General features: G+C 32.7%; 1 protein-coding gene across 9 annotated transcripts in view; it reads right to left on the reverse strand.

The window, feature by feature from the left end:
* Positions 1-2,671: 2,671 nt before the first annotated feature.
* The window catches only part of LOC149085105 (nucleolysin TIAR-like), an 860,358-nt gene continuing 835,482 nt past the window's right edge, over positions 2,672-27,547 (reverse strand). For all 9 annotated transcript variants that reach the window (XM_089232912.1, XM_089232908.1, XM_089232907.1 and 6 more), the window contains 2 exons: positions 12,780-12,913; positions 2,672-9,007 (listed from right to left, as the gene is read on the reverse strand). In XM_089232912.1, the coding sequence (XP_089089038.1) occupies positions 8,765-9,007; positions 12,780-12,913 (377 nt within the window). In that variant the 3' untranslated portion in view covers positions 2,672-8,764. The remainder of the gene's footprint in view (positions 9,008-12,779; positions 12,914-27,547) is intronic.

The following is a 27,547-nucleotide window of genomic DNA, read 5'->3' on the forward strand; positions in this document are numbered from 1 at the left end:
GGTACGCCAATGCTTGCGAGCTATTCATGCAGCTTCAATGATCACCAGCAGAATAGCTCAAAGGTACACGTCTCCTATTTCTTGACAAGCCAATCAAGAACGATATTTTGTCTCTTGTATTTTGAAGGAAAATACTGTGTACCCTGTGAGGAGGAGACATATTGCTGTACATTCTTCAACAATGATAGAAAAGTAAGTTGGCAAATAATAAATGGCTTTTTTATACTATTCGAATCTACATTGGATTTGGAAAAGCTTATCTCCGGGAGTCGTGAATTCTAACACAACTGACACGTTTAAAAAGAAATACGACAAACATATTGGGATAAATCGAGAAGCTATCCATACTTAAATAAGGCAACTATAACCTTTTTTATGGGCAGTGTGTTATATACTTATTTATTAGTTTTTTCTTTCGTGATATGTGCTTTCATATTGGGTTGCTGTATTTTGGTTTTCTTTGGCATACATATTTTTATGGAAATTTTTTTTCAGCCACCTCGATGGGCAATTTCCCTATTGTGACCTTTGTATATAGATAGAGTGGGATCCCTGAAGTGCAACAACCCATATTTTTTTAAATATTCACAATAAGTTTTTTGTCATGTGATAGGGTACCTCATTTCAGGGTAACTCATTTGCTTAATATAACCCATCAAAAATTTTCTCCTCTGGGCATTTCAATGCTTGCCAATTGAAGGATTTAGGAACACAAATTAAAAAATCTTTTGTGTCTTGGTAAAGTCATTAAAAATTTATATCTTTAATTTTTTGTTCTCGAATACCCACGAACTTTTGCAAGCGCTTTTTGTTTGTTTGTTTCCCCAGCTTTTTAGAACTACTACGACTTGCACTACTTAATCACAGTTGAACCGCGTGATCATTTATCTGATGAATTGCTTGATGTGTCCATATTACTTTTTTGAAGTGCTGCCTAGATTGGGAACGAGAGTGGCAAGTAACTTTGGATTGTTATAGTTTTTGTATTGGGGAGTAGATGGCACGCGTTCTTATTTTGAAATAAGATATAAAGTCTGGCCGACCACATCACTGAGCTGTCCCCATACTGAAAACTCAAACAACTGAGCCAATTTTTTATGTGATGGTAATTATTTTTCACAATACGAGTATTTTTTGACTAACTTGTATCTGATATTTTAATTATATCTGAGCAATTCTGTCTAAAATTTGCTCTGTGTAGTCCTTATTTACGAAGCATAATCGCATAAACACTGTGTAATTTTACTGCAGATTCTTTTGAATTTTACGCAGCATCAAAAAAAAGAAGAAAAAACCACAAAAATATCTAATTTTTCTTTCTATAGATAATTGGCCATGCCATGATGATTTCCTTCTGCAATTAAATATAATCATATTTCTACAATAAATTTCATTCGATGGGAATATTAACTTAATTATTTCTCAACTTCTCTGAGACGTATTTTCTAATTAAAACTTCTGCTGAGCCTACAGCGTACAGTATTATTGTGAACTATGTACAAGTGACACAAGTGTTTTATAATATGATAGAATATTTTCTATCAAGAGTTTGAGACTAATTCGATCTTTGTAAAACTTTCGTAATCGACATCGTAACTTAACGTATAGAGTTTAGATATACAATATTCGTATTTTCTTCATGTTACTCAAAATGTTATGAAAGAAATTATGATCAATATGCTTAATAATAGATGATTTTGGGGCTATTATGAGCATAGAGCAATTCACATCGATAATCAATCATGCAGCTAATCACTAGTGAGAGAATAGTTTTTCAGGAAACGTTTAACCAGTTATGGATTTTTGAGGCAAATTTTTGAAAGTGATTGGCTGGTCAGTTTTCTTCTATCTGATACGATTGTTTTTGTAAGAACGTACCTCTACTTGCAAATTATAAATCATCGACGAGATATTCATATCTTGACAATATAAATTTTGTGGTGGAGACCATTGATTTTGCCAAACAGTAATTTGTTTTCTGTAGATATAGTATTCAAAAATAATTATTTAACAGATTAATTAAAACCATTGATTCTAAATAAGCTTTAAAAACTAAACTTCAAAGCATTTTGTTTCCGAATCGCAAATATATTTATTTAACTTTAACCTTTTACGTTTAAAAATAAGAGGATATAAAATTTACATTTATTGCGATTTTAGATCTGAGATTGTCTATTTTATAGCCATATCATGGTGATGTTCGCCTTAAATTGTTTCAGGTACTTAGGAGTTCCCGAAGTTTCTATGAACTTCAAACTTGATTTTCAAATTTAAAACATTTTATAGGTGAATTTTAGTTGATGCATCGTTTTCGAGACCTCTAAATATTTATGTTTAGGCAAATACATGTGGCTTAATCATTTTATTTTCAAGGGTTTATTCAATAACGTGTTGATAGTTTTATTGAAGTTACACAGCAATTGGTCATGCCAACTGAAAATGTTGCGTGATAGTTTCTGCTAGTGGAAGACATTAAAATGGGAATGAAAATTATCATTTCGAAAATTGATCTAGCTGCAAAATATTAACATGTAAAGAACAATAAAAAAATCAAATTATCTAAAAAATTCAATAAATATTCATATCTGTGTGTAAAGTGTATATTTGTGATAAGCAGTAAAATTGTGTATGCATCAATTAAAGACGAGAAAAATAAACAAAGACACACGAAAACATACAACCACTTTATTATACAAATTTATCACTTTTATTTTTCTCTTTCATTTTCCTCCCTGGCACTACAATCAGAATTTTAGATCACTCATCATATTTGTTTTCATTTTTTTTTTAAATATTGTTTATTTTCAGTATGGAATATATTTGAGCTGAGCATCAAATACGATTTCTATTGCCGGGAGTAAGTATTGGTAGGCAATGGGTATACAGAACAGACCTAAATTCTAACAACTTGACCATACAAAGCACACTACATGTTTTTTTTCGAAATCTAATCGGTTCTACAGGCTTAACTATATGTTTTTTTTTCATCTTCTTTTGGGTATGCTGATATTAAATGAGTTCAGAATACAATACTCAACGACAGATTTTCTTCTGGAGGGTATCAGGGATTGGCCAGCACCTCGTTTTTATTACAGACACTGGTGTTGACAGTCAACGTCAGTATCTGCTAGTATTCTTCGACATTAGCCGAAACATGGCTGATAGATATACATACAAACGTGCAAGCAGGCTGAAGATGTCCAGCAGTGAAAATATTAGTCACAGTACAGAAAACATTTTTTTTGTAATTTTTTTTTTTACAAGAAATGATTTTTTCTCACATCCAACCATTTTTCAATGACCAGCTTTAGAAGCCATGAAAAATTGCTTAATGCTTTATCAAAACTTGTAAGAAATTATCTGTTCTATTTTTCGTTTTTAAAGTGACACAAAACGGTCAGGAATTACAGGATTTTTTTCTCAGTTTTACACACTTTCGAATTGCTCATTTTCTTCCCATAATTTTTTTCTTGTGTGCAGATATTACCATACAGTATTTCAGCAAAACATCCGGTTTTTAAAAATCAGGGGATCTAGAAGGGGAAAATATATTGTACCAACAATATGCGGCCACAAGACTTCTAAAAGATATATATACATCGATAATCACGATCTCTTCATATATATATAATATATGTATATTTTCATTTTAACTCATGGTTAGATAAAATCATCTACTCGTGACAGCGTATAGTTCATTAACAGACTATCAACCTTTGAAAGTAAAAAACGAATTGTCAACAGCAAGATTAGTTTTTTTTATCTCCTTGCAGCGGCAAACACTGCGAAACTTTCGTCCAACCACGGAAGCCAACGGGGGTTTTCTTTGAACATTAACTTGAAAAAACTAGCTGCTTTTTTTATACCCAATTTATATATTTTGAATTTTTTCATCATTTTTTTTTTAAATCAGTCAGAATTTTGTATGTTTTTTTTTTCAAATTCCTTCTTTACAACATGGGGTTCCTAGGAACAACGGACTTAGAGACAAGGACAACTACTAAACAGCCACACATACACAAATGTCAAACGTTCAACCTATATCGGTGAACGTTTGTCTGGCATACAGACTACATATAAACAAACGCACACTTATCACACGCACGAACTACCGTGACCCTTTAAACTAAGTGTACAAACTTTTGGGTGCGACCTAGCGGAATTCCCTACAAGTCGCGTGGTTTTTTATAATATATTATATATTTTTTTCCATCTTTTATTTATTTATTTATTTTTTTTGCACGTTTGCTATATCATTTTTTTCTTCTATACTATCAAAGCTCCTATGTTAACTACTACGTTGGTTATGAAAGTTATACATTTTGTGGAGAAGCGGTAAACCGCTCTCTCTCGTCTAAATTCGATTTTTTTTCTCATTTTTGTTTCTCATTTCTTCTTTAATATATTCTTATATAATTTTTTTTTCACTATCTAACTCACACAAAATACAACAGAGTGTCTAGCAGCAACGTTGTTCACTGAACTATGTTGTTTTCTCATGTTTGTACATTGTGCATACAACGTTGTATCCCGCCACTCACAATAAATATTATAGCAGAAGTGCTGCGAAAATCTTGCGTTTTTTTAATTATCAAATGACCTATGCTATAAAATTATAATATGTATATCCCCACAGATCAAGCAAAACAAAAAAAAATGACTAGAACTTTAATCTTATATAAATTTTACTCTTTTTTTTTTGTCATATATCATTGTGCTACTTGAGAACCACTGTTTTTCAATCAGTTACTCTACACGTTAACATTGTTACTGACCTATACACAAACGAGCAAACATTCACCGGGTATCATCTCAGCTAATACCTGTTAATGGAATATCCTTCTCTCATATTATTTACATACGTTCAGGGAAGGCTGGAACAAAAATTTAAATATATGTACAAAAAAGAATTCATAAACTGAAAAACAACTGAAGAAGGACTAGCATATATTTTGGAAACGAAATCGATCAAACAATCGGTCCAGTGGGAATACAAATAAATAAATAAATTATATATATATATATGTATAAAATTAACAAAACAAAATTATAAAGGCCATAGATAGGAGGTACAAGATTTTTGTAACACTTCTTTCTCAAATACTACTTACGCCAAACACATCTCAAGACGATGCACAAACGCTTACAGCACTCACGGAACAACTATTTCATTGCTCGTCTTTATACAATAAGTTTACAACGTCGCACTGACTCATTTTGAGTAGTAATAAAGTAATATGTCATATATTTCAAAAATCCTTCATTTTTTTTCACTCAACCTCAAGTTTCTATTTATACCGGCAGCAAACAGAATGCACATTTTCTTTTCTTTTTTTTTAAAGGTAGTATGAAAATATCGGTTTCTTCTCTCTTGAAAAAAGTGGGGCATCAACATGTGTTTAATCCCCATCTCAGCTTTGAGAAAATAAAGGGGTTTTAACAAAAAAATTACAAGATTTCATTTTTAATTTTTTTTTATGTTCTCCAAAAATACTTATTTATTTTAAGACAAGAGCGTAACAAGTTTGTAGAATGGTGTGATTCGAAAATAAATAGACAAACAAACAAATTTGCAAAGAATAATATTTAGCATTATTTTTCATCTTTTTTTTTTCTTTTCGCCGTAATAAAAACAATCAAAAACTTGCTAAGAACTTGTGCAACCACGAAAAATGAAATGTTGATTGAAGGCTCTCGAAATTCCTCCCCTCCCATTTCAGCCAAAATATGGATAAAAATATCATTATATCGATTATTTTGGTGAGGTATAATCCCGTGAACTGTAATCTAAAAAAATAATGATTTGATATTTTATCTAAGCAATTAGCAAAGAAATGGATAATGTGAAGCAATTAGTTTAATAACTGAACATTCGCATGCACACAAAAGATCGAAAATTTTGTTGATGATAAGTAGATCTTATTGTCATTATATAACTTATTATGATTGAAAGAGATCAGATAGATGTAATGTTAGAGTATTATGAGATTTGTCCACTTGAAATATATAATAAAACAGCAGAAATTTTTTAAAAGTAATTTAATCGCTTAGAATTTTAAACTGAATACTGATTGGGTCCCCGCAAAAGTCAATACTATTTAGCGCTTTGGTCCTAAATCGATTTCTGGAGGGGAAAACAACAACATGCAATCATATAAAAAGATAAAGTATGTAGGCAGTGATTTATACATACAAATATATTTTAATGAAGACAGCTGAAGTGGATTGGGAAAAGTTAGAGAGCCCAACGCGTTAATACCACTGTATTTCAGCTATGTCATATACGGCATAAAATTCGGGACGTTTGAATTCGTTATGGCTTGAAAGCTCGTCCCTAAACCACTATATATTCGTTTTTCCCTTCAAATTCTTTAGAAAATTACTAAACTGTCTGCTATATATGATGAAATCAAACAATGACAATAATAATTAATTCCTGTGATCGAAGCTGACAGGGGGGAGGGACATATTTCATGACAGTAAATCTTTGATATATAAATACAAAATGAAAAATGCTATTCCCTGCTTTGCTCGATACAGTTTGGAAATGTAAAGAGGTATATTATATGATAAAACAAACAATAATATCTAACAAATAAATTAACAAAAGATCAGCGGCAGTTTATACGCGAACATGGCTGCAGCTCACTATCCAAGAACAATTTGAACAAAAAATATATCTTCATCGCACTTTTCGAAAGTTTTTTGGTTTTTTTTTCTGAACGTACATACACATTTGTAAAATCCAAAAGATTCTTTGTGGTTTTTTTTTTTCAAAACATACATACATTTGCACAAACATTTTTCGCATTACTATTTTTATACTCAACTACTAACAACTAATGTTCCTATATTTTTTTATGCGAATAAATAAAACAGTGCTTCTAACACAGCACCCTGCGAGACACTTGACTTGTTGTTCTTGAGTAATAAGTCCTTATGTCTTTGCTCACAGCGCCACCTGGGGAAAAACAACTGAGGTGACTAAATGACATGTCTAGGATGAAACAGTACTCTAGGTGATTTGTCTTGATCACACAACACCTCGTGATCACATCATTAAAATCTAAAGTTTTTTTTTTGGTTTGCCACAAATTTTCTTGCTTTTTCAGTTAGATGCTTTGGATATCCAAAAGAAAACATTAACATAAAGGTAGCGTGCAGGTGGTGACTGTGTAGCTTTGATTTCGGCATCAAAACGCCACCATCTTAGTATCACCCAAATCCCTCCGCCCCCTTCCACTAATAAGTTCACCCCTCATCTTGCAACAACGAAGTAAAAAGGAACAAAATATTGCAATTAAAAACGGGAAAAGCTAAATGTATTAGAGATCCGTGTTAAGGGCTATCCGCAGTTTTCGGTTCACATGCGACACTCCAGTTTTTTTCGGGGATGATAAACACCACAATATCTACCGTAGTGCTTATTCTTGAATTTGTCCTCGGTTCTAAAAAGTAACAAAACTTCGTTCGTCTGAAAGCACAAGATTAAACGGACTTTGGCTTTTTTTTTTGTAATTGCACTTCAGAGTGTCCAAGAGGCAAATGCAAGTTATCACACGATACAAAATATTTTAGAAAAAACCATCCGAGATGACTGACTTGTTTTTGCACAGATTGTGTAGGGTTGCCTGCACCGTTGCTCGAAAGATGTAACTGCATTGGCTAACGATCCGTTTCAGGCTGTGAAGCTAACAAAATTTTTATTCGTATAACTGTAAATGACTCTTAAAGTGTAGAAATTTTGATGAACTTTTGAAAATATAAAACGTAATTTGATTTATCGAGTGTCTGAAATAATGATCGTCATTCCGTATGATTGATTTGATTATGTAGACTGACAAAACGATTCATTTCCCCAATAAATTTACAGTTTGTGCGCGGAAACTAAAATAATTTTGACGTTTGTGGCTATCTAATATAAATTTTTTCGTTGATGGACGTCGTACTCAATGCAAAAATGAATGTGAACACTTTGGTTGCTTGGCTTAATTCAGGATGCGGATCATTATATTTAATTTACTACTAATTCGGACTTTCTGGCATTTTTTGTTAATGCCTACTGAATAATTTTTTCGATCCAGCACCTGGCATGACGACAAATAAGCCGTGCACAGTGCTTTGTATGCATCTAAGATATTTAACTCTCTCTCTATATATATACTAATATATCTATTTCGACATAATTATATGTATCTCAGAGCTAGACGAAACATGATGATAAAGCGATAAAGCTTTCTAGAAATTCGAGTATAATTCCCAAATCATTTTACAAGAGAACCACTAAATTAATAATTCGAAATTTGGCAACTGAGTTTCGTATCGAATTACTGACGCTTGCATCTGTTCCTTGCGCATAATGAACAATTGTCCTAATCAGTACAATATCATGGTAATATATCAACGATGATTTGATTTGTTTCTCATCTTCTAACTGATGTATCATTTGTCTTATTTTTTTTCTTCAATATTTTTTTTACGATCTGCATTGATATTTTAATAACTTCTTATGTTTATGATTGCCCGATTCTTAAAAACTTAGCTGATTTTTTTAAAAAAACGTTTCTATTTTTTTTTACGATGTGATGAAAACTTGTTTTCTTCCATCTTGTGCCAGATAACAGCTCTCCACTTCCGCGGTAGATATCCAGATGTTATATTAAGCGAGTAAAAAACCAAAGAAATTAGATTTTTCTTTGACTCTACGGGAGTATATATAGCATTAATTTTTATTTTCTTGCATCAAAAAATGAGGGTGTGGTTATTAGGGGGAGAGCCGGGTGACAAAGAGGGGTGTCTTGCCCGCTTCAAACGCGCCTACACACGCACAACTCCTTATTTTGGTGACTACTGAGCTTGGTACTGATGCATTGGGTAGGCACCAATCATTCCTGGCTGCTGCAGACCTTGGGCCAGAGGGCTTTGTGCAGCGGCTGCTGCGGCTGCAGCAGCTGCTATCTGTGGTTGTCCAGGAATCCCTTGCCAAGCCATCTGCATTCCTGTCATCCTATAGAATAAAAGAAAAAGTTTAAAAAAAGGTTTTCATCTTTGAAAACGTTGAAACAAATTTTCTTCTATTACTATCGATTTTTTAATACGTGTCGATTCATTAAAAGTGCCACTTTGTTTTTAAGATTCCAAACGTTTTTGAAGAAATCATAATTTTTAATCATTTGCTCCGAGGTATTTTTATTTCATAAGTTATATCTCTTTTTGTTTTGTTCAAACTTTTATCACCCTCTTCTGTAACGGACATCTGCCCGCACAGAAATAATAAAGATTTGATTGATTGATATCTTTCATCTTTAATAACGTTGAAATCAATTTTCTTCTATTACTGTCGATTTCTTATAAGTTATATATTCAAATAAAAGTGCCAATTTATTTTTAAGATCTCAAATGTTTTGGAAGAAATCACTATTTTTGTCATTTGCATTTGCAAAATTTATACGTTTAGTTCATTTATCATTCTCTGCATTAAAATGTATGGAAACGTTTCAGCTGGATAACGAGAAAAAAAAGTGTTGTTGGAATTATTTTCATTACAAACTTTTTACTCCAGGTATCTGTGCAGTATCATATTAAGTATGAAGATTAATGCCAAAGAATGAGAAAATTACATATGGTTAGAAAGTGTAATAAGAAAAAAAAAATCATAGTAATTTATCGCTTTTGTTCTTCAAATGCACACGACCTTATAAAAATATACTACACGAAGTACATATCCTTGTCTAAATATATATTAAATTCCTCGCGATGCTACTCGACAAGCATGAAATGAGCAAGCAGACCTAAATCCGCGTATCAAGAAGCAATGGGAGAAGTGGTGTAATTTTACCAGTGTGAACAAGCTCCGGAGTAAATTGCTCTAAACAAAGATTAATGGTCATTTGCTATTTCAAGCCGGTTCGAATTCGAAATATGCATTCAATGTTCTTGTTAAGAAATGAAGATTAATGTTCATGCGTAGCAAGAGTAATTCATGGATTCACACAGTGTTGCAACAATGAGAACGCTTTCATCTATCTTCGACACGTATTTAGCTGTAAAACAATGGGAATTAAAGACGCGAATGATTTAAGAAACAACCTGTAAAAAAAGAAAACAACAAGAATTTCGAGAATTTTATAGAGGAACTGGCTTTCAAAATAATCTCACGGGGAAAAACATTCTTATTTAATTTTTGCCAATAAAATAGCGAAGGATTCTATTTGTGTTGAAAGTCAATGATGTGCATGAAGCTATCCAAACATTTGCTATGTGTAAGCAACAGATTTTGGGGTAAAGGAAATGGATATCACGGAGAGTCTTTTGGCTGGTAATTTTACAGAAAACTGATCATCATTTATTGCTGAGCTTTTACCTAATTTCTTTATTTCAACATGTCATTTATTTTTGCGTTGAGTTTAATGGATTAAACAGCGTTACCTACAGCGTTAGATTTTTTTGTGCTTTAAATTTTTTTATGATACCGCTCTGAAAAACACTAATTACAAACACTAAACCTTACTTTAAACACTAAACAACAATGCCTATAATAACCAGAAAAATCGATTTTATATTTTTTTATACTTATGTTTGTCTTGTATGTCAAAAAATATCACATAATTTATAACAGGAAATTAGTTCAATAGAAAAAAAGGGGTATATAAAAGATGTTAATGAATAAATATTCCTCTTCGAACTGTTTCTTCCAGTTTTTACTTTTAATGTACCATGAATGAATTACTAAAAAAAAAGTCTTATTGCATAAAATATTTTATTTTTCCATCAATGTATTTTCAGTTCATGGTAGAGCTGGGATAATTGAAGATTAGAGATACGGAAGATGAGAAAAATTCCAAGATCACTAGTTTAGGAAAAAATCTGGTAGAAAAATCACCTAGATTTCAATTAGACATTTCAAAAATTTATATTCAAACATTTTCTGCAATTTTCTGCAAAAAAATCCTCATGAACAGTGAAGCCACCTCGTTGGACATTTTGCCTGTTGTGGCGTTGTATTTGTATTTGTATATTTGTATTTGAAACAAATGACAATTGTCACCATAATTTCCTTTTTATTTCTGCAAGGCAAACATGACAGCTGTTACAGAAACCAAGCTCATAAAGACGATTTTAAACGACCACAAATTCAAGAAATCAAAATGAAATCAAAGAGATCAACATATAGCTAGCCAATCAATAAGTCATTACATTAAACATATTATTTTTATGAGACAAGAAATATCTACCTTTTATCGTGATAGAATCTGTTTTAGAAATGTAAATCTAATTATAAAATAATCTATAATTTTACTATAAGTCAGTGAAATTACTTTTCTATTAGTAACTCATACGCAAGTAAAAAAAAAATAATATACCACCGAGAATTTATTAGAGACCTTTTCGTTCTGGTTGCTTGCTTTAACGTAATGCTTTAAAATTCAAGAATTTAAATTATGAAAAAGAAAAGCATAAGCCCAGTAGAATATCATTTTTTTCTCAGGCCAACTCACATCTAATTTTTTTTTCTTGATACATATACGCTGCATTTGATTTTTTTAATACCATTTCCTTGCCCATTTCTTTCACATGGGCAATTTCGATGAATCCAGAAGGGATTATCTGTTTATTGCATTATTAATTAAGTTCGAACAGTTTTTGAAAGCCAAAATATCAGAATATTAAAAAGAAAGCTTATATGCATAAATTTATGGGAAGACTAAACTTGATTTGCTTTAAAGTAATCAAGCAGTTGTTTTTTTTCTTTCTTCCGCTAAAATAATTTATGCAGTTTTTAATTAAAGCGTCTGTTAGATTTAATCATGGATTCTGCATTAGCTTGATTTTCTTACTTTCAAAGGAAAAGAAAATAAGAAGATGGAAAAGACGACATAAAAACTGTTGAAGTAAAATAATTTTTAATCTTTTTCTTAAGATAGATAATATCAATCGATAAAAGAATATATTGAATTAGTTCTTTTTTTTTTTTGCTTTCTAGTTTTATTATGCCGTTCATTCGAAACTCTAAAACATTGCGCTGGTTTTTCTTGCTTCAGGTGCATATTTATGCAAGATTATAGAAAAGCATTTTTTCTATTATGCTATTATGGATTATTTTATTACGAGATGTCTTGTTAGCAGCAGATTTAGTGACTGCGAACAGACTGGTTCTGAAAATGAATGCATTATACCATTTATAACCGATGAAAGAGGAATATAAATGCCGGACCAAAATAACCATCCAAAGTCGTTCATTTTCTCCCTTACAGGATAAATTCAATTTAAAATACTGATGCATGTAATAAATTTATAAGTTGATTAATTTAAAATTATAAGGCTGATTACTTTCAATGCACTGTTAAGAGTGAAGAACTAATTCTTAAACTGCCTTTCCCAGTAATATCCTTTTACTACATTTGTATTTCTTTATCAGCCGCAGCAGAGTAGTATTTTCCGAAGAAATTTCCAAATGTAGTATACACCTCCAGAATTTCAGTTTTTAGAGGGATATTATACCGGAACTACAAAAATTTCTTGAAAAATGCTCAAGCACTGCATTCATTTATACATTTCTACTTGACTACTAACTTTGATGAGACGTTCTGAGTAGAATATGGAAAAGAAAGGACAAAAAATAAACTTATATCCGCATAGTTTCTCCCATTCCTTTCAATATGGTGCAAGGTTTTTTATCATCATTAAAATGAATACAACTGTGCTACGTAACAACAACTTGTTACGTAACTATGTTTTCAATGCAATTTTTTATATCTTTTAACTACAGTTACCCTTACCCAAATCCTTGTCCGTAGTATTGACCGTATGGGTACTGCATGCCTTGAATGAACTGGCCTTGTACTTGTGGAAATCCCTGTGGGTACCAATAGCTCATCTGCTGGTAAGGAAATGTGTACTGAGTAGCGAGATTCTGCGAAGAAAAATAAGATGAAGAATTACTCGTATGGTGTGACATCATTACAGCGATTTAAAACAAAATTACTAATAGTTTACCTTTTGTTAACTAAATTGCCTTAATTACCTTTTGTTAACTTAATAGTTAAACTAAAAATCAGAAAAACACACACGAAGTACACAAATCATAAGTTCCCGACAGTGAACACAAAACTTCCAAAATCAAATAAACACACATAGAATTTTCGTAAAACAATTATTCTCGTATTTATTAATGAATAGAAATGAACGAACAATGGACATAAAATATTAGAAATATAATGAAAAATATTGTAGACGGTTGAAAAAAATGTCAATAAACAGACGAGGTAAACCTTAAAGCAAAATCTACCAAATATTGTGCAAATTTCACCCAATCTGCTACCAATCGAAGTGATAGACATCTTCGACTTACTCATTCATCTATAAAGTTATTAATTATCCAGGATTATATTCATGCATTTCACCTTTTCACGGCTTTCATTATAATATCTATAAAAAAATATCTAATAATTTGCGCAACACGTATTCACAGTAACAGTTATTGTAAGAGGAAATCGCAATAAATACGATTCTCTTCGAAGCGTCAGAAAACGAATTTCGATAGGTATATTCATAACATAGCGATAAAAATAAACGGAACAACACATTTAACAGAATAATAGATTGGCAATGAAGTCTCCAAACTTCAATAAATCTACAAAAGCCGCTCGATACACGTGTTGCTCCAAAAATATGAAAACCATTTGGAAGAGAGTATTTGGATTTATTTTTTGATTCAAAATATAACATTTTTTTCTATTGTATCATGAAGTGAAAAGTCAACATTTCAAACTCATTCGAGATGCTACTTGATTTATATATACTCGTACTATATATCATTGATGGAGTGCGTTTATTTTCTGCTGGTGAATATAAATCTATAGCATAACGAATTCGAGTAAACATCGCATTTTCAATGGAATCAAAAATAAATAGAAAAGAAAAAATTCTTCAAAGGATATGTATCGCATTTTTTTATGAGAATAATGGAATATTTAGATATTAGAAAAATTTCGCGCAGATATGCATGTCTTCCCATAAAGGTTCACTATAGTAAATACAGAAACACTTTTATACAGCAAGCAACTGGAATTATTATTTACCATTTATTTTCCCGTATTGCATCAACAGGAAATATATCAGGAAAGCTTTCTTTTTCGATAAATGAGGAAGTATGTAAAGGACTCGCAACGGAATGCTTTCACAAAAATTGTGCAAAAGTCAAATAAATGAAAAATTCCTTTTGAATAGCAGCACTAGAGCCTGAGATTAGTTAATGAGATAAATGAAAATATGAGACCTAAATATCACATTTGTTAACAGCACGAAATCACATGAAAGGAAATGCTTAATAAGCTAACAAAGCGAGATTTTACGTTACCGTAAATTAATTAACATTTTCATTTCTATGCTAATGACATCTTTTGTTCGATGAACCTTGTATGATTTCGAATATATATCATATTTTAAAAATCCGTCTGCGTTGTAAGCATTCCGGCTCGACGAAAATAATTGATATTCATATCTCTATATTCTCCAGAAAAGTTATTTTATCATTTTGGGGTTTCAGATGTGCACGCATACATACAAACCACGCAAAACAAGCGTTACTTCAATTAACAAATATTATTCTCAACACACACACTCTCTGTGTTTGATTTGTATTTGGTGTCAATAAATATAAGGTTTCCCTCGCAGTAAAGAGGTGACGTCTAACGTTGCGAAATTTTATTTCATTTGATTTCAAGCTGCTCTATTTAATTGGATTCAGTAGTCCAAATGAAATTTCCAAAACAAACGAATACAAAGAATTTATTAAGATGAGTTCGACGGAGCGAATCGGAAAAACGTTTTCAATCGGTTATTCAAAAAGAACTCAACTAATGTCTGCTGAAATTGCAGGCGATTAATTTGGAAAAGAAGTATATATAAACTATGAGAACGCGATGGTGTATGCGAAGAATAAGGGGGAGCGAAGACGCGTAAGAGAGATTAAAAACGCAAAAAGCGAGGAGCGGAATAAAAATTTGCTAATGAAAGTTGGTTCCATTGGGAAAAAAGGAATAATAATAATAATAATAATATAAAGAAAAAGGATAAAAAAAAAAGGTGAAAGAAATGCCTGTTTTTAGGAAGAAAATACAGTATCAAAAAAGATTATGAAGTAAAAAAATAAAATAAAAGATGGGGAAAAAAAAAAAAGAAATACTGACACGCGAAAAATCAAAAATGCGCAAATAAAAGCGGATACAGAAATTAGCCTGGTGGAAGTACGGAGGTGAAAAAGGAACGCATCCAGGGCAGGACATAAAAGAGTGGTAGGAGGAGGATATATAAAGTAAAAAATTCATCATTCCAAAGAGTTCTGAATTATCCCTTAGCAAAATCGCAGCCCGGCTGATAATGAAGATGGGAAGGTAATGAGGCATGTGCAGAATGTACGCCCAAGGAGAACAGATTGAATAGATTATGACTTTCGTTCCAGATACATTAATGTCAATTAAAAATAAACAAAAGCGGCTAATGAGATATAGTTTTCTAGGTGCGAGATGCGTGCCGTTCATTTGTCTTACAAAGCAGTACAGACGTCCGTTCGAGGTCGTTCATTCTGTTGAAATTATAATGGCGCTGCTTCCTGAACTCTTTGTAATTTTTTCTCTCCTCTTTTTACCTCTTTCTTTTTTTGTTTTTTTTTAAAAAACACCTCCTATATATTTTTTATTTCTTGTACCGTGAGATCGTATAAAATACAATAATAAAAGTTATGACGCATAAAAAAAAAGGAAGACGTAAAAAAATATGATGTATATACCTCGTATTTTTGTAGCGCCATTAAAAGGCAGAGTTTTGATGCAGGTGAGTGATCCTCTATCATATAAGTTTTTTTTTTGTAACCCCCTCATATTCAAGCATGGTTTATTAAAACATAGCGCTCATAGTCATTATTTGCGAATTTGAATTTGATTTGTGATCTCATTGAAAGGTATAATTTACTTCTCACTCTAGAACAACTGAAAAAAAAAAAAAAGATTTTCCGAGATAAATGTCTTAAATTATGTACTAAAGTAACGTGGCATTATTTTTGGTTCATTTGGCAAAAAATCTCCTGTTCGATGGTTATGCAAATGGAAAAAAAAAATTACAATATTTAAATTTAGTTACAAAAATGAGAAATAGGAAGAAGAAGAAAAAAAAAAAAACAGGTGAAACAAGGTTTAGGAGGAGGCACAAATGACTTTTTATGTCGGCAAACTTATGATGATTCATAATTATAAAAATTTGTGTAATATATGAGGTTTTTTTTAAATGATGAAATTGATGGTTATAATGATGACCAAAATACATATTCTGTATTTTGAGGTCATAATGAAGCAAAAAATTTAAAATAATTAGAAAATTTGATTTATTATGATTTAAGTGCGCGATTTCTCTAACGACAGAGCCGTTTATAGGGAATGTGCATAAATTTAAAAGATATGCATTTGCATTTATGTTAATATATTACTTTACGAAATTGAACATTTTCTTTTGACTATGAATAATGAATATGAAAATATTAATTTAGCTAAAACATGCGCGGGCTTGAAATGCCAATCACTGTAGGGCGGCCTGTGAATGTGCTCCACTACTTGGCTGAATATACTAAAATAATTGAGGTAACATACAGGATGATTCCATAATTCTCCTTGCCTCATTTTACTGGCGAATCCTAGAGACACAATTCGGATTAAAAAAATATCCAAGTAACGTGTAGACTTCAGATACATCATTCACGTTGCAAAGGGTTGTATAGTTATTATGTAAAATATAAAAATTAACTATTTATAAGGACACACAGTCCTCAAAAACCCAATTAGAAAGCACCGTCTGGGTAGTCGTAGGGAAAGAAAAACAAAAACTAATGGATAACGCTTCTTTCCCTTATTAATGCTGTTTTTTCCCAACTTTTCTCCAGTTTTTGAATTTAAATATCTAAGTGAATATTGCACTTAGAAACGTGGAATTACTTTTGTTCGCCTCAGTAGAGACAGGGTGCCAACTTTCTAATCGAGTTTTTGAGGACAAGATGGAGAAATAAAAAGTTACTTTTTTTTTAATAAACATATAACCCCCTTGCAATATGAATGATATATCTAAGTTTTACACATTATTTGGATAATTTTTCTAATTAAAAGTATGCCATTAGAATCAACGGTTCACCAATAAAATGCGGCAAAGGAAATTACGGAATCACCCTGCAATCTTCCAAGATCTTCTCTTCAGCATCACATCTTGTCAATCGACGTACTTCTAGCAAAAATTCATGCCCTCAAAGATAAATAATGCATTATATAATCTGTTACTATACACGTACATCTCATGTGGGTTTAAATTTAATGCGAGAACGTTTTGTAGCAAAACAACAACGCTTGAAACATCTGAATACAAGTATGTCCAATAATCAGTCTACGTAAAATTAGAACATACTTAATCGATTTTCGATTCTATGAGAAAAAGTCCAGCGTGGAAATCGATATATTTTTAATTTGGAATTTTCTCTTTGAACACCAGATATTTCATAGTTCCGTGTCCACATATTCCAGTATACTCGGACATAAATACTAACTATAACTTGTAATTTTCTCCAGATATTTCGAATATATAAGAGAACATGTGTGATGCATAAATGCATATCATCAAAAAAGTTTGTATCTTTGAACATTAAATAATTAAATTTTAACTTTCGTAAATGAAATCCTCGGTAAATTTTAGGGTAAATCATAAACAGCTCAACTTCTTTCCTTATGTGACTAGGATTTTCTCCTAGCAGTCAGAAACTCGCAATAGTTTGTAATATACTACAGTATAACCACTGAAAAATTGAGTTACAAATGAAGCCAAGCTTTGAAACATCAGTATTTAAAAAAATTGGTGTTCCAACTATATTTACACCAACGAATATATATTGTTAAACGATTATTTACCATTGCCTCTTTTTTTTGGACGCTTGTTTTCATTTCTATTTAAGCAGTGGAACTTAAGTCTTTTTCCTTCAGTCTATTTCTATGTCTATTTCTAAGTCTACTTCTTCAAGTTTTGCTTGTTGAACTTAAATTTTGAGCTCCAGAAGTTGAGCTCACGATGGTAGACGAGCATCTTACCACCATGCCACTCGGGCACTTCCGACTTACTATCACATGGCACAAAACCTTGTTGTGCGATTTGGTGTGTGGCGTAGGGTGGTTCATCCCAAGCTACAACTTTAATGTGATGCAATCTGTTGGTCGAAATTGTAACTATTCAAGTATCGAAATCTCGTTTTTTTCACACGAAATTCCGCTTTATTCCATTCATTTCTGCGATACCCACTTCGTTCTAACACCAGTATTAATCTTCTCATGTTTCGATCACCCTGTATAATTATTAATGACTAAATTAACGGATAATGAACTTACATTTATCATAACAAGCATAAACCGCACCTTCATAACGAGGAAAAACAAGTAAAACATAGATTTTATCGATTTTTGAGCATTTACCGTAACATTTATACCACCAATCTTTATAAGTTCTGAACAATTTTCTATATACAACTACCTATAACCAATTTCCAGATACAGTGTTATGAAACTATCTAGACGATAACTAATTTGAATAAGAGTCTTTTGTAGAGAACGACAGCCGCAAAACCTAATCAGCTACTTGTAACTAAAATTATCACGTTCTTTACATTCACTTTGAGTAACTAATTTTCGGGAGGGGAAAAAAAAAACAGAAACTATTCCAGTTAACTCATCGGAATCGGATGAAACGTCCGTTCTTTACTTTTTGCGATCCTATGTCGAGGTGGACGCGAGATGAATCGCATCAGGAAACAGCGGTACTTGATTGTTACAACGGCCCCTTACGATAGTAGGAAAGCCCTTGGGAATTGGGCTTCTTAGTAGAACTCATAAGATATACATAAACCACAAAGGGACAAATATCCAGGGTGGGGCCTTCTTCATTGCGGCATTACATTATACGAACTGTACCATCGAAGTGCCGAAAAACATCTGGATCGCAAAGGATTAATATATCCATCGTAAAAATTCATACCAAGATTTCAATATATCTCAGTCTCTGTTTTAGAAAATCGCATTCTATAATTCGAACCGCTCATCTTCTGTCGGTAATGCAGGTATCTACTAATGCCTACCCTATAAATAAATCACATCACTCCTTGTATCATTAATAACCATTGTTCATATTTCTCGTAAACATCATGACTTGACTAAAATCATCAAAACATTTGAAACTAATCAAAAGATCAACTCATTATAAGTCTTCAATGCCAGTCTCGAGACGAAAAATATGATGATTAATTTCAGTTAATTTCCAATAATACTCTCGTGCAAACAAAACTCTTCTAATTATTCATTCTGTAGTTTGTGATTTATTAAGGCTGGTGAATAATTGACATTTAATTTGTTTAGGGGAATCTCTGCTAAGAAATATAGCATACATGAGAAGTTATGCCTCATATGTAATACATCCTCAATTTTTCCGTAGTAATAGGTAAGAAATAGGATCTAACAAAACCAGATGGAGCGAGTTTGATATAAAATAATGTTTATTTTATGATAATATTTTCTTTATTGTGTTTTATTACATTTATTGGTGATATAAGACACCTAGATAAGCATTTTTGATCATAGAATGTGTGTGTGCAGTCGAATCGCAATACCAAAGGCAGTAAGAGTGCTCAACAGCACTTCACCAAAAACAAATATATTTTTCCGACAGATTTGGTGCGATATGCGCTATCAACCATTCGAGGGTGCATGTACACTTTTGGATTGGATTGGGGTTTGTTTTCTATTGGTGCAAGGGCCATCAAGGTTACGTTGGGCCAAACAATGATCAAGCGGTATAATGGCTTGTAGTAGAATTCGCATGACACAGGTTTCAACATTCATATATATTCATCTACATCAACTCTACAACGATAAGAGGGCAATAAACAACTTAAAGTTAAGAGATGTGTTGTACCTGATAAAGTAAAAAGTAATTCCACTAATGCACCATTACTTCCTCACAGAACTGAAAAGTGTAAACTCAAGGACAAGAAGACATTGGACCACTCACCAGTCATAGTGAAGAAGTCGACTGCAGAATTGTAGAGGAAAAAAATTGTGTTTTTTTTTAATGATAGACTACTTAGCCACTCGTCAAAATCTTCACCATGAAACATTAAATTGCACTTAAAATATTTCGTACTTCAGTTTTGCCTTCATTATTGAAATACTTGCTATGTTTTCTTGTAACCAGAAGTAAAGAAATTGTATTGGAAATGTAGGGAAGTCGATTGGATAAAAAACGCAACAGAGTTTTGTTTAACAATTGAAGTGGTGCAAGTCCTTTAGGACCAAAATTATGGTTTCGATACGAACTTAATATTTTAGCAACAGTTACTTTGAACTAACTATTGTTAAGACAGAGAACAAAGCAAAATAATATAATTTTACTGATACCAGAATTGCTAGTAATCTCAAATGCCTTCGTCCTGAAAAATAAGGTCAAAGTTACTTACACCACTTGGTTTCTCAACCCCCCATATAATATCCATAGAGTACAAATGTATATACAGATAACGAAATTATACGCATTTTTCCGGTATTGTATAAAAATAATGCATTATATACTTTCTCTTATGTATCGGGTTGTCTCTTTCTCTGCAAAAACCAACAGTAATCACTCATCATTGAAGGGTCCTAATTTCCTTAATATCATCTCCCCCATAGTTCGAATGTTTTGTTAGAACCTTTTCCCTTGTGCATCATTGACTACTCGCAGGTTATCAGGGGAAAATAAAAATGAATTAGTAGAGTCATTCAATATCCAAGATTTTTGTAAGAACAGAGCAGGTCTTGAACAAGCTGTTGTTAATTTTCCTCTTTGTGGTTCCCCAAGAAACCCCTTCATTGCAGATGTGGATAATTGCAATGAAACAAGTTATATCTGAAAACAAAAATCATCCGATGGTTTCTTTATTTGAGGACCAACAAATACTCCTTTTGGTTTTATACAAATACAAATATAAATACAACGTCACAACAGGCAAAATGCCAAACCAGGTGGCTTTGTTTTATTTAATTTCGGAAATTTTTTTTTTTAGGTGCGAGAGAGTTAGGCCAGATTTGTCCAATACCTTCATAATGTTTCCCATCAGGCCCAGGGTCGTACGCAGGATTGACTTAGGAGGGTTCACAAGGATTTTCTCCTAGATACATTTTTAGTTATTAATCTCAACAAAGCATTCAAATTAACAGAAATTGATTAAAACAGCTGATTAAGGTATTTTATTCGTCTTTCGTATATTTAGTCATTCGATATTTTATTTTTTACAAAAATATTGAAAAATAATTTTAATTTTTGATTGTCTTGGGAGGGGCACAAGCTCCCACCCCGTCGCGCACACCTCTGATCGGCCTCAATTTAATGTGAAATGGTGACAGCAAAACATATTTGGATTATTGAATGCATCTGTGACATTGACTTATCTCCAATTTTTGACTAAAGGGTTGTACATAAACATGAAGCCTGTGTTTCTTCTAAGTTCAATTAAGAAAACGGAGAATCCGGTTGCAATTACAGATAAAATCAGTGTTGCCATATCCCCCAAGATTTAGATAAAAAATAGAAATATGATTTCAAGTATTATTTCACACGTATAGCCTACATATGTTAATTTTGAAAGATATTCAAAATTAAATACCATATAACAAAAGAATTAGACGTGATAGAATTTTTTTAAGGACAGATCTGGACTCAGCACTCAAAAATTAATTGAGAACAGTCAAGTTTTTCTATGTTAAAAACGTAGTAGACTGGCCTGGAGATTAATGCCTAACAAACTGTTTTATCTCAAGCAAGAAGGAAAACATGAGTATTCAGTAGCGGCATCAAACCTATACCATAGCATAACAACAACTCCAACTATAAAGCTTCCATTTTATTATACTTTAGTTTGGGCATAGAAACTCATGAAAATGTTTTCTAAAGTAATATTTCATAATGTTTATCAATTTTTATCGAGTCTATTTTTTTGACCAAATTAAACGCCGACGTCGGGGCCTAATGGGACAAAAGAGTTGAATAAAATTGATCCATCACTGCAAAGGAAACGGAATTTATTTTTGTTTTGAATATTTTTATCATACAACAAAAACGTTTATTTGTTTATCATTTGATTGTTTATCAATTAAAAAAAATTAAATTTGTTTATTTCACTTCGAAAAAATCAAAAACTAAAATTTGTCCTATTAGTCTCCACTTTCCTTTATATCTATATTATTTGAATGAGATTGGGAAATAAAATTGCAGAAAAGCTGAATCAGTAAAGAACTCTGATGGTATCTCAACGTACTTTGCTTTCTACATCACTTGGGATGTGGACGCCCAGACCACTGCGTAAGCCTTCAAGGGGTTCATGCACGTTCCGGAAATACTCCGAGGAAAAACTGCGCAGTCCTGGCCTTCGGTATTTTGGGAACGTGTGTGGTGAAAACTGCACAGATTTGGTGGACTGTTCAGGCGGCTTGATGAGAAAATGGCCCGATCAAAAAACGATTCTGAATAACTGCGCAGTCTGCAGTCTCGAACTGTACAGGAAGAACAGAGTGTGTGTGGTGCTGTGTCAGTTCAGTTTGGTTAGCACGAGCCGGGCCCCTTTACTGGCTTCAGATCACTAGATAAAAAATCTCCACCCCCATCAAAGATCGTAGAGACTGGACAGTCAGTGATTGCAAGCAGTAGATGTTGTCTCGATATGCATCACACACTGTCGAATGACAAAATGAAATCAGGAAAAAGCCGAAGGAAATAAATGAGACCAATATATGCAAAGCCAAAACGTTTCAAGATTTGGAGGAAAGAATGTTATGGGTAAGGGAACGTTCTTTCCATTGTCTATATCCTTTGATTCAAGTAGAACCGCGTCTAAATGTTTAGAAATATTTAAGCATTATCGAGATGACTGTACATCCAGTGATGTCAACTCTTCTCCCTATTAGGATTGATATTTCCAGTAGGCCTATGTTCAATGTGCTGCGTGCCACATAAGTGCTCTTGAATTGAGCCACGGGCCACACTCAAGTGATCTTTAATTATGCCGCGAACCAATCAAGTCTTGTGGAAATGCTCCGCGGGTCGCTTGAGTAATGTAGAATTGTGCCGCGGGTAATAGAAGTGATGTGGAACTACACCACTGTTCGCTTAGGTGCTTTGGAACTGTGTCGTGGGTCACTTAAGTGATCTGAAAATGTACCGCTTTGTTCATTTTTACTAAATTAGATTTGAGGTCATGGGCCACATATGATGACTCCGAGGGTCACATTTGGACCGCGAGAAATGTGTTGAGCATGCATGGTACCAGTAATTATTCCTCTTGTAAAAAAAAGTTTATATTGGATTTATAATGATATGATCTCTGCACAGCAAAATTGAACCGATACATACACTGTATATCCTGTATATCAATGAGACGTATAATCACCTCTGGCAGAAATGCACGAAGCTCCATATTCGGTCTGGTATGAACTTATATAACCACCGGAAAGGGTCATGTGAAATTTTTAGCCTTATAAAGTAGAACCTGTCCGCTAACGTGGAGGTACGATGTACAGTGGAACCTCGTTTATACGAATTTGCCATTTATACGACGTTTGACTTCGGTCGCAACAGGTTCCCACACATTTTAATGTTAAAATGTATATGTTACTGTGTAAAAGTGATACACCGATGGTTATATGAGTAACCATCAATCGTCTCGATAAATAAAGTTTGATTAAATTTCACTACATTCATCACTTTCACCGGCGATTATGAATTATTTCCAAATAAAGTTGAGAGTCTGATAAATATGGAAACATTTATAACTTTTTCTCTTCATTAAGCGAATTAACTATTTTTACTCATACATGATATATGCGCACTACACATATTTTTCAATAAAATTTAAATAAAATTTAAATTAAATTTAAATAAGTGTGAAGAAAGAAAAATTCTCATAACATTATCAGTCTTGCATATAGAAGTCTTGTAATGTTGGCTTTCTTCACACGTCACACGTATCAACAAAGAAAACCAACACACATTATCATTCGAATTCACCATCCTGGACCATAGTTCTGTTCAATTAATTAATTAATTGACGATTTATTACATTTACCAATACGAGCTTGGGATTAAATATAATCCTAGTTGAATATGATAAATTCCCGGTTTATGACCAAAAATTAATAAATTCGAGTTCGCCTGATTTTACTGTCCGCTATCGAGAGTGTCCGCTAACGGGGAGTGAAATACATTAAAGCCGTATTCCACAAGACCATGGATCAGAAAAAGGTACGTTAACGGGTAGTGTCCCTTAGGAGAGATTCCACTGTATGTGCTAAAGTTCATGGGAAGTTGACATGCATTTCATAATGAATGGAGTCGGCGTCCTAGTATGTCCCAAACGTGTTCGATCGAGTTCGTGTGGCGAGGATTGTCACCCAATGCAAATACAGTCGAATATACTTATAACATACCCTGGATATAACATACACCGTGGATGTAACATACGATTTGGTAATCTCCGATTTTTTGCCCATTCACTTCCATGTATTTTTATCTCTGTTATTACATACCCCGCTTAAAACATACACTGTGAATATAGCAAGCATACCAAAAACACTCTCTTTGCCTAGAAAATGATGCGGATATAACACGCTGCAAAGAAAAACTTGATAAAATGAATCCAAAAAGTGACTTATTTGTGCAATATTCATTGTATTTTAGTGATATCTTTTGATCCCACAGAAAGTTGTGGGAATTTCTTTAATTACAAAAAATTTAGTCGAAATAATTGCATTTGCTACTGATAGATGTCTATTAAAGGATGGGGAGGGGATTGGGTGGGTGCCCCCCTCTTTCTCTGGATCCAGAATAGATAGCTTCTATGGGCCAGCAATACAATAGAAAATAATGGTTTTGCCGGTGAAATACGGGACGTATATTCACCGTTCATCCTTTGCTCCCACTAATTTGCCTTCCCCAACGTATTACTCTGTTATAGTCTGGATACGCACCTGTGGTAGATGGCTACATAGCGCTACCTGTTAGCACTTATTTGTATTTTATTGGGAAATTTCTGGTTTTATTAAAAAAACTTTTGGGCCTTTCCTGATACTTTTGGACCACCTGGTAGATGTTAGTGATAAAAGAACAACTGTTGTGATTAGGTAAAGCAGAAAATTACACTGTTTTAAAAGAATCAAATCAGTTGAAAGAATATGCAAAAGCATGTTAGTGTCACTAAGAGGTGTACCATATTTTTTGATAACCTTCGCTGGAAATGCTGTAGAGCAGCACAAAAACCTACTACTCATGTTGATAGATGACAAAATTTATGAAAATTAGTTGCTTCTTTATAAATTATAAATATAATGGCAACTTTGAATGAAAACTATTAGCATGAATCCAAATAATGTCAGTGAATCAAACTAAGCAAAAATTTATGGATGTTCGGTATATAATATAATCTAATAGATTATTAAAATAACTCAGAATATATCAACCAAAAAATATATTCATTGAATAATAAATTTAATTACGTGCTGCATAAGCTTATTTTGTCCGCGACAATCTTAATAATGTACTTTATGCATAAATACAACAAGTATAGTAGCTAATTTCAAGACCTCGCTTAAAACATATACCAGATGCCTTCAACCGTTTTCTAGTGGTGAGCACTGCCTGTACCCATCATCAAAAGAAGAGCACCCTTACGGCCAGCTTGACATACAAATGCATTAAAAATCAAGATGATTTTAATCCTTGAATGCAACTTGTATAAGGTGTTTAATCGAGACGCTGATCAAGCGCTCGCGAGCACGAAATCTGACACGTGCATCGAGAACTTTGCATACACGTTGGTTATGACATACACTTCCCGAATCCTCAGGGAAGTATGATATAAGCGAACTCGATTGTATATCATGGCAAATTTGACCGTGTACGAGTGAGCAGTATTCTGTTAAAAGACAGTTCTTGACAATTGTGAGAGCTCTGATTGTAGAATGAGGTATGCTACGTTCTCTATGCATTGTTAAGCTGTTTATATACTATAAAAAAGGATAGTCAAAGATAACACTTTAGAGAGAAAAGGGGTACACCAAAGAGAGAGATGACCAGTTGGCAAGAGATCATGGACGTATGGTGCTTCACAATAACGTAGGATCAGCAGCATTGGCGAAGGGCAATTTCTTGCACAGCGGCATAGATTGCCTCGAAGACAACCAAAAAGCAAAATTATTTTTATAATATAATTAAAATATTGAAAAAAAAACCAATTTATAAATGCTTTTTAAATTATAATTTAGGTAAATTTAAAATAATTTTTGACGCAGAGACGTCGGAAGTGGGATCGGAAGAAGATTTGATTTTTATATAGGGGATTTTGATTGCTGAATTAATTCTTGGGGTGCTCACACAGACCGGTGTTATATAATGCTGTGGGTGCTCAAGCACCGTTAACAAAGAGGCATTCGAGAAATAATTCCTTCATCCAACTAACTATGGACATTTAGTGTGGAGTTTCAGTCATGTTCATGACGTCAGAATGTCGTGTTGAAAAAAAATAAAATTTATATCGAAACCCAGAATCTGTGTGCTTCACAAATACCAAAATCTGTTTTTAAAATAATTGCAATCTTTACAAACAGATTGGTTTATCGTAAATTTTTGCTCTGAAAGTTGAGCTGTTTACTAAAATAATTTCTGTTTACTTTAATCTAGTTAATTGAGATATACTGTATAAACAATAAAGAAATAGAAAATATAACTTATCCATATTGCGTTTCTGTAGCGTGGAAGGAAACCTTTTGCTATTGATACATAGACTCTTAACAAATATAGAGTTTTTGTGAAAACTTATGGTAAACAGAAAGGGGGAAATATTTTGCGCAAAACAAAATATATGCCAACAACGGTCATGTGATATGTGGCTATTATCATTAAGCTGATGATTGAATGATAATCAATTAAATCATTAAATGATACTCGATTAAATCATTAAATGATACTCGATTAAATCATTAAATGATACTCGATTAAATCATTAAATGATACTCGATTAAATCATTAAATGATACTCAATTAAATCATTAAATGATACTCGATTAAATCATTAAATGATACTCAATTAAATCATTAAATGATACTCGATTAAATCATTAAATGATACTCAATTAAATCATTAAATGATACTCGATTAAATCATTAAATGATACTCAATTAAATCATTAAATGATACTCAATTAATACAAATACAAATACAACGCCACAACAGGCAAAATGCCCAGCGAGGTGACTGAGAAAAAGATGCCCATAACAAGTATGGATGTCATATATTTCAAAAATATAGCAACCCAATTAAAAATGCAATTACAAACAATATATATGCATGATAAAATATTATAAAATTTTGAACACTTCGATCAAGTCTCTCTTCATAACTCAAGCCCCAGCATGGCCCAGCCGTAAGGTGTGACCTGCTTATATCCCA

The sequence above is a fragment of the Pholcus phalangioides genome, unplaced genomic scaffold (assembly GCF_987345545.1).
Source record: "Pholcus phalangioides strain wild (caught in Gottingen) unplaced genomic scaffold, Ppha-v1.0 ptg000007l_1, whole genome shotgun sequence".
Lineage (NCBI taxonomy): Eukaryota > Metazoa > Arthropoda > Arachnida > Araneae > Pholcidae > Pholcus > Pholcus phalangioides.